This window comes from Olea europaea, unplaced genomic scaffold, assembly GCF_002742605.1.
Source record: "Olea europaea var. sylvestris unplaced genomic scaffold, O_europaea_v1 scaffold1326, whole genome shotgun sequence".
In the NCBI taxonomy this organism is placed as follows: domain Eukaryota; kingdom Viridiplantae; phylum Streptophyta; class Magnoliopsida; order Lamiales; family Oleaceae; genus Olea; species Olea europaea.
Window position 1 is genome coordinate 188,594 of NW_019230739.1, and position 6,404 is coordinate 194,997.

General features: G+C 35.4%; 1 protein-coding gene across 3 annotated transcripts; it reads left to right on the forward strand.

Annotated features, from left to right (window-relative positions):
- The first annotated feature begins 834 nt into the window (after positions 1-834).
- Positions 835-5,557, forward strand: LOC111375009 (serine/threonine-protein kinase HT1-like). Of its 3 annotated transcripts, none has more exons than XM_022997801.1 (7): positions 835-1,297; positions 2,036-2,157; positions 2,339-2,544; positions 2,618-2,792; positions 2,956-3,090; positions 4,869-5,266; positions 5,456-5,557. In XM_022997801.1, the coding sequence occupies exons 1-6, from the start codon at positions 940-942 to the stop codon at positions 5,073-5,075; spliced, it is 1,203 nt and encodes a 400-aa protein (XP_022853569.1). In that variant the 5' UTR covers positions 835-939; the 3' UTR covers positions 5,076-5,266; positions 5,456-5,557. The 3 variants fall into 3 exon arrangements, with proteins under 3 accessions (XP_022853569.1, XP_022853570.1, XP_022853572.1); XM_022997802.1 differs by lacking the exon at positions 5,456-5,557 and adding an exon at positions 4,628-4,751 and having other exon boundaries at positions 4,869-5,236; XM_022997804.1 differs by lacking the exon at positions 5,456-5,557 and adding an exon at positions 4,413-4,536 and having other exon boundaries at positions 4,869-5,002.
- The last annotated feature ends 847 nt before the right edge of the window (positions 5,558-6,404 follow it).

Sequence of the window (6,404 nt, forward strand, 5' to 3'; positions counted from 1 at the left end):
CATTTTGCTATTGAAGCAACAAATAATATTATTCAAGATTTTGCTGGACAAATTAATAATTGGTGGATCAATTATATTACTGAATAAGAAAAAATTCAAATTGGTCAAGTTATAAGACTTGATGGTTCCAATGATAGTTTTAATACTTTAATTTTTAGTATTATTAAACATTTTGTTGGTTCTCGATCACATGTTTTAGAAAAGATTTCAAATATTTTAATGACTTTAAATTGTTCAAATTTATAGGATTTTCGCTGGTACAAAGATATGTTTTTAACACGAGTATTTTTGCAAAAAAATTGTAATCAAGCTTATTGGAAAGAAAGGTTTTTTTCCGAACTTCCAAAATTATTTTCTGAAAGAGTTAAAAAGTCAATAAAAAGGGAATATGAGAATAATATGATATTCTCACCTATGGCGAATTAATCAATTTCATTAACAGAGAAGGATTAGTCATCTATAATGAAATTAAACTCAAATCTAAATTGTTTCAATTTGCATTCAATTTGAGAGTATCATGGATACTTTGTTGGGATATTTTTTATCCTTCAAGATTCAAGCTCTGAATATTTTACTTAAAAAATTATTTAGAGATTCAAAGTAAAATTATGGTCAAAATTTAAAGAAATAACTTGTTGTCCAAAAGCAGTTCAATCATGGATTCAAGAACAAAGGAATATTGGTGTTCCAAAAATTTCAAAGAAAAGTTTGGAGAAAAATGTAGATTTTCTCACAGAAAAATCAAGACTTATGACTATGTTCAATCAATGCAAAATGCAAGAGGAAAAACTTTTAATTTCAGAAAAAAAATGTTTTTTTTGGATTTATGAAATTGAAATCTTTTTTTTTTTTTTTCCAACAGTTTTTGATTCAGCAATACCTTTGGAAATTTAGGCTCCGTGTGTTGTTTTTGTGGAAAATCTTTGGATTCTTTGAATAATGGATGTGAAAACAAGTGAAGAATGTGGTGAGAAACCTGAAAATCATGAGGGAGCCTCTAACTTGAAGGGCACAGCAAGTGTTTGTGAAAAAGCCTTGTCCACCAAGAGTCCCGGGAGCATTAGTAGCAAAGATATGATTTTTCGGGCCGATAAAATTGATCTGAAAAACCTGGATGTTCAGCTTGAGAAACACTTGACCAGGGTTTGGTCAAGAAATATAGAGAATCAGAATCAGAGCCAGAAGCCTAAGGAAGTGTGGGAAATTGATCCTTCCAAGTTGGAAATTCGATATCTTGTTGCTCAGGGCACCTATGGTACTGTTTATCGCGGCACTTACAACAATCAGGATGTTGCAGGTACACCAATATTTCCCTTTTTGTGAGAATTAATTTTGATGTTAATGCCTTATTTGAATTTACAAGGAAATGGATGAGAGTAAATTAAGATGGTATTCTGGCATATCGAGCAAAGACTTCCCCTTTGTTTTGTTTATTGTTTCAGTGGATTATCTTTCCACCTAATGAAAGTGAGATTAAGTGCAATTCTTAGAGTAGCCAAACAATAGCACTCTCCATCATTCCATCGCATCAGCTTGTACTTAGCATGTAAATCATTTGAGTTTTATTTTTAGAATAAACTCTGTGGGCATTTTGTTCAATATGTTGGTTTGGCTTATGATTTTAAGACTAAGAGGTTGTGTAGCTTTCGATTGATTGATTCAACCAATGAACATAAACGATAATGCCTTAATCTCGACTCCTTATTTTATGCTCTTGCAACAATGTGTTTGAATTTATCTAATCACAGCCGTGGAAAGATCATTATGGTCTGCGAGATACTGAACAAAACTCAGCATTGAGTGAAAAACTAGTATAGTAGAATGGGATATTCTCCATGGGAGATTGGATATCGTATTGATCAACATTAGTTTAGAATAATTAAATTCAAATTTTCCTCTTCCCCCTGTCATGCAGACTAGAAATTTTTTAGCACAAGTGGCAATCAGCTTCAAGTTAACAGATCAACAATCGTTGAACGTTGATTTACTTGTTTTCTCAGTGGAAATATTAATGTGGCATTCTTTTGCTCTGTAGTGAAGTTATTAGACTGGGGAGAGGATGGCATGGCTACTGCTGCTGAAACTGCTGCTCTACGGGCATCGTTTAAACAGGAGGTTGCTGTTTGGCACAAGCTTGATCATCCAAATGTCACAAGAGTAAATATCTGATTCCTTGAGTTTTCCGGTATTTTCCTTTTTTTAGAAGATCGGGAAATAAAGCAATTCCAGATCAGAAATTTGCTTTTTATTTTCGATGAATGGTTCTCACGGTCCTTTTGTTTTGGACTGAGGATCTCAGCTTAAAATTTCTTAACTTACTGACGACTCTTACTTGCAGTTTGTTGGTGCTTCAATGGGGACTTCGCAACTCAAAATTCCTTCTAAAAATCCTTCTGAGGGTTACAACGACCTTCCGTCTAGGGCTTGTTGTGTTCTTGTTGAATTTCTTCAGGGAGGGACGTTAAAGAATTTCTTGTACAAGAACAGGAAAAAGAAGCTCGCCTTTAAAATAGTGACCCAACTTGCTTTAGATCTATCTAGAGGGTAACTTTCTCATGGAATTTATTCGAGTCGAAATTCTTTTAGGGAACATTGACTTATCTCATGGTATTTGCAGACTATGCTATCTACATTCAAAGAAGATCGTACATCGTGACGTCAAAGCTGAAAACATGTTGTTAGACACTCATAGGACACTTAAAATTGCTGATTTTGGTGTTGCTCGTGTTGAAGCTCAGAATCCCAAGGACATGACTGGTGAAACCGGAACCCTTGGGTACATGGCCCCCGAGGTATTGACGCAATCTCATAATTTGTTACATAAAAATAGTAAATCACTGGCATGATTGTGAGTCAATTAACACTATTTTAGGCGAATAGCCTCAATGGATTAGAGGCATAAATATCTTAGTCTGTCATCTTCTTAGAGAAGCTTAGGGTATCTTTTGTTTTTAGGTACTTGATGGCAAGCCTTATAACAGAAAATGTGACGTCTACAGCTTCGGCATATGCTTATGGGAAATATATTGCTGTGATCTGCCTTACCCTGACCTTAGCTTTGCTGAGGTTTCTTCTGCAGTTGTTAGACAGGTCAGTTCGATCACTTTGGAATTCTTCATGCTTTTGCTGTATTGTATTTCTTAGTTCTTGCTACGATGCTTGTGTTGTTTTTATTTATTTCATGTGATTTAGCAGTCATAATAATATTATGAAAAACAATCGAAGTTATTTCAAATGGTTAGATATGACACTAGAACATTATGGAAGTCGAGTGATGAGTTCTAAATTTACTCTTGAACCATTTTTTCAGTTTAAGCTTGAAATTTTAATGGCGTGTCGAAAATGATGTTGTCCTTGTTAATCACTTACAAATAAATTTGAAATTTGATGACTATACACAAATAATGCCAAAAACTCCTCAATTAAAATATGAAATAATTATCCGAATGGAAATGTTGATCTTTGTTATATACATGCATGTATTCCTGGAGCACTGGCATATTTTTATTAATTTATTTATTATTTTTTTTGTGGTGGTGGGGGTGGGGGGCAGGCCAGACCCGGCCCATTTCAATTTAGCCTGTATGCTTTTTTTTTTTTTTAAATCCGATCCTGGATCCACCCCTGCCAAAATTATGTATTTATGGCTAGATGATGACATGCCATCTAATGTGCTATTGTTTAATGAGGAAAGGAGAGGTAGAGAGAGAAGCACAGTGAGTGCATAGAGGTGGTTGTGCTCGTTAAAGGATGAGAAGAGGTCATTTTTTGCTGTTGCCATGTTCTCTAGATCCTGGAATGGTTGTAAGGGAAGGAGATGTTTGAGGCTGTGTTTTATGTGGATTTTGTTAGGGATGGTACTTGCAGTGGGTTGGTAAAGGAAAAAAGGCTACATATGTTCCAGATAAAGCCCTAATCCCTACTCAGGAGAATAATAAAATGGGAAAATGAGAAAAACATACCCACATATAGTGATTCAGCTTCAATACAAGAGCTATTTTCACTTCGGTCCTTCTGGTATTTCTCTACAATGAAGAAGGTACAAGGAGAGCTCATGCATCTTGCACTAGAAAATACGGCAACATGAGAGATGATTGGTGTACAGGTAGGGGACCCACACCTTTATGAGAGTTCTGTACACATTCTGTAAAAATAAATTCTATACACCAATCATTTTTGAACATATTATAGGTATATTAACGTTTGTAGGACTCCTTGGTGGTGGGTTTAGATATGAATGTATTTTACAGGCTTGAACATGTGTACGACCTTGTTAGCAGGTGGGAACTGGTTTCATTTAACTAATGCACTTAACCTTAGGCTTGAGCTGCTCAATTGGTTGGTTAGCTTAGGCATGCAATTCCAAGCTTTTCATGAACAGAGAATTTGAAAGTGGCTCCATTCATTTTCAGCTGCAGTGATGCCAATTGCCAATTAAACAAAGAACTCGTTCAAGACAATGCAAACGTGTGCAGGGACACTCCTTAGTTGCACGTGCAAGACTCTTTTGCACATGCAGTATCTTGAAAACTCATAGTTCTTGCATTTTCATCAATCATCTTTTATTTTGGGGAATTTATTTATTATCACTGGTTCCATCTAGTATATTAATAAATTCATGTATTAGGGAAGTCGTGTGGATAAATACTTCTGTGCTTCCTGAATCTGCTTCATCATATGATGTTGCTGTGCTGACAAATCTTGTTGAGCCCCTTTGTTAACATCCAATGGATCAATATTTTAAGCAAATGGTTAGATTCTGTGCATACTAAATTTTTTTAATAATTACTGTCATATCACGCCTAGCTTATGTTTGTCACATGATTTGCTGCTAGAAGCTTGACACCTGTATTCTCTGTTTTTGGCAGAATTTGAGGCCAGAAATCCCACGTTGCTGTCCAAGTTCTCTTGCACATATCATGAAGAAGTGTTGGGATGCGAACCCAGAGAAACGACCTGACATGGACGAGGTTGTGAGGTTGTTGGAGGCAATTGACACAAGCAGAGGAGGTGGAATGATCCCAGAAGATCAGGCTGGAGGCTGTTTCTGCTTTGCTCCAACTCGAGGTCCATAAAATTTCTCTGTGTTCGCATTTCCCTTTCACCATGTCTCGGAGATTTGTTGATGAACATTGGAAAACTCGTTGAATTTGTTCATGATTTGAAACAACTGGTGAAAAGTTTGAATTATTGTGTTTGATCTTTTCATGCAAATAAGTATGTTTACTTTTACTTATTCGTGTTTGGTAACTTTGTAGTTTGCGTCCTAGAGGGTGTTTGGTAGGAATTTTTATGTGAAAATGAATTTTTGAATAGTGAATTGATGGGAAATGTGTGGTTGAAAAATAAGAAAAAGTTTTTGATTTACGTGTAATATTATTTTAATAAAGAATGTGTGGTTGAAAAGAAGAGAGAGAAAAATGCATTTTGATAAAAATGGGTGCCAAACAGGGCCCTATATTTACCTGTTTCCTTAATGTATAAACCGGAAAAACTCAGTGTAGGCCAATAGAAACTTAAATCCTTATATGTGTAATAGACATTGAGAATTCCATTTCGTGTCTTTGTTTCCTTACACATTCCTATCGACAGAGTTATGTATACCCACGAGTAATCAACCATATTAGTGGTGTCAAAATGTGTCAGGTCATTTATAACTAAGCTGCTCAGCAAGGTACATACAGTGCCAATGTATGCACTGGCGGACCCGGGGTGGTGGGGGTTCCAGTGACCCACCAACTTAAAATTGTTTTTTTGTTAAATCATAAAATCAGATTAATTAAAAATTTAAAATCATACCTTGCTCCCTCCCATTGCATTTTGCAAAACCTTTCTTTCTAATGCCTACAGTCATTTGCTGCTCCAGCTTCCTGCCTTCGTCCGGCTGTTCTCCGCCTCCACCCGCCAGACTCTCTCCCGTCCCACTGTATCTGCGTTTGCCACTGCGTCAGTCCACCACCTCTTCATTATTCAAAGTTCAAATACGAGCCCAAAGATTAGTCTTTTTTTCTTCCTGTTACTCTTAAAACCTAATTGAAACCTTACCCTCTCTTTGAATTTCCTCACTCTGTTATCTGTACAGTTCTAGATTGAAATTTAATTATTGGGCTGCTGTATATAGTAGGTGTAAAAAGGTACCATTTTCATTATATTTTCACCTCTTTGTTTTTTATTGTTGGTGATGATTTATTTATTTATTTATTTTTATTTTTTTAATATATATGGGTTTTTTTTTTTAATTTTATTTTTGTGAAATAAGGAATGATAATATGATATCTGTGTATACTACAGAATCTGTTATTGTCTTGTTTGGGTCGTAGCAATATTTTTGTTGGAGAGAGATCTCAAAGAAGATAATTGATATTAGTCATTTTTTATCAATCTATTCAGATTTTGTGCTGGAT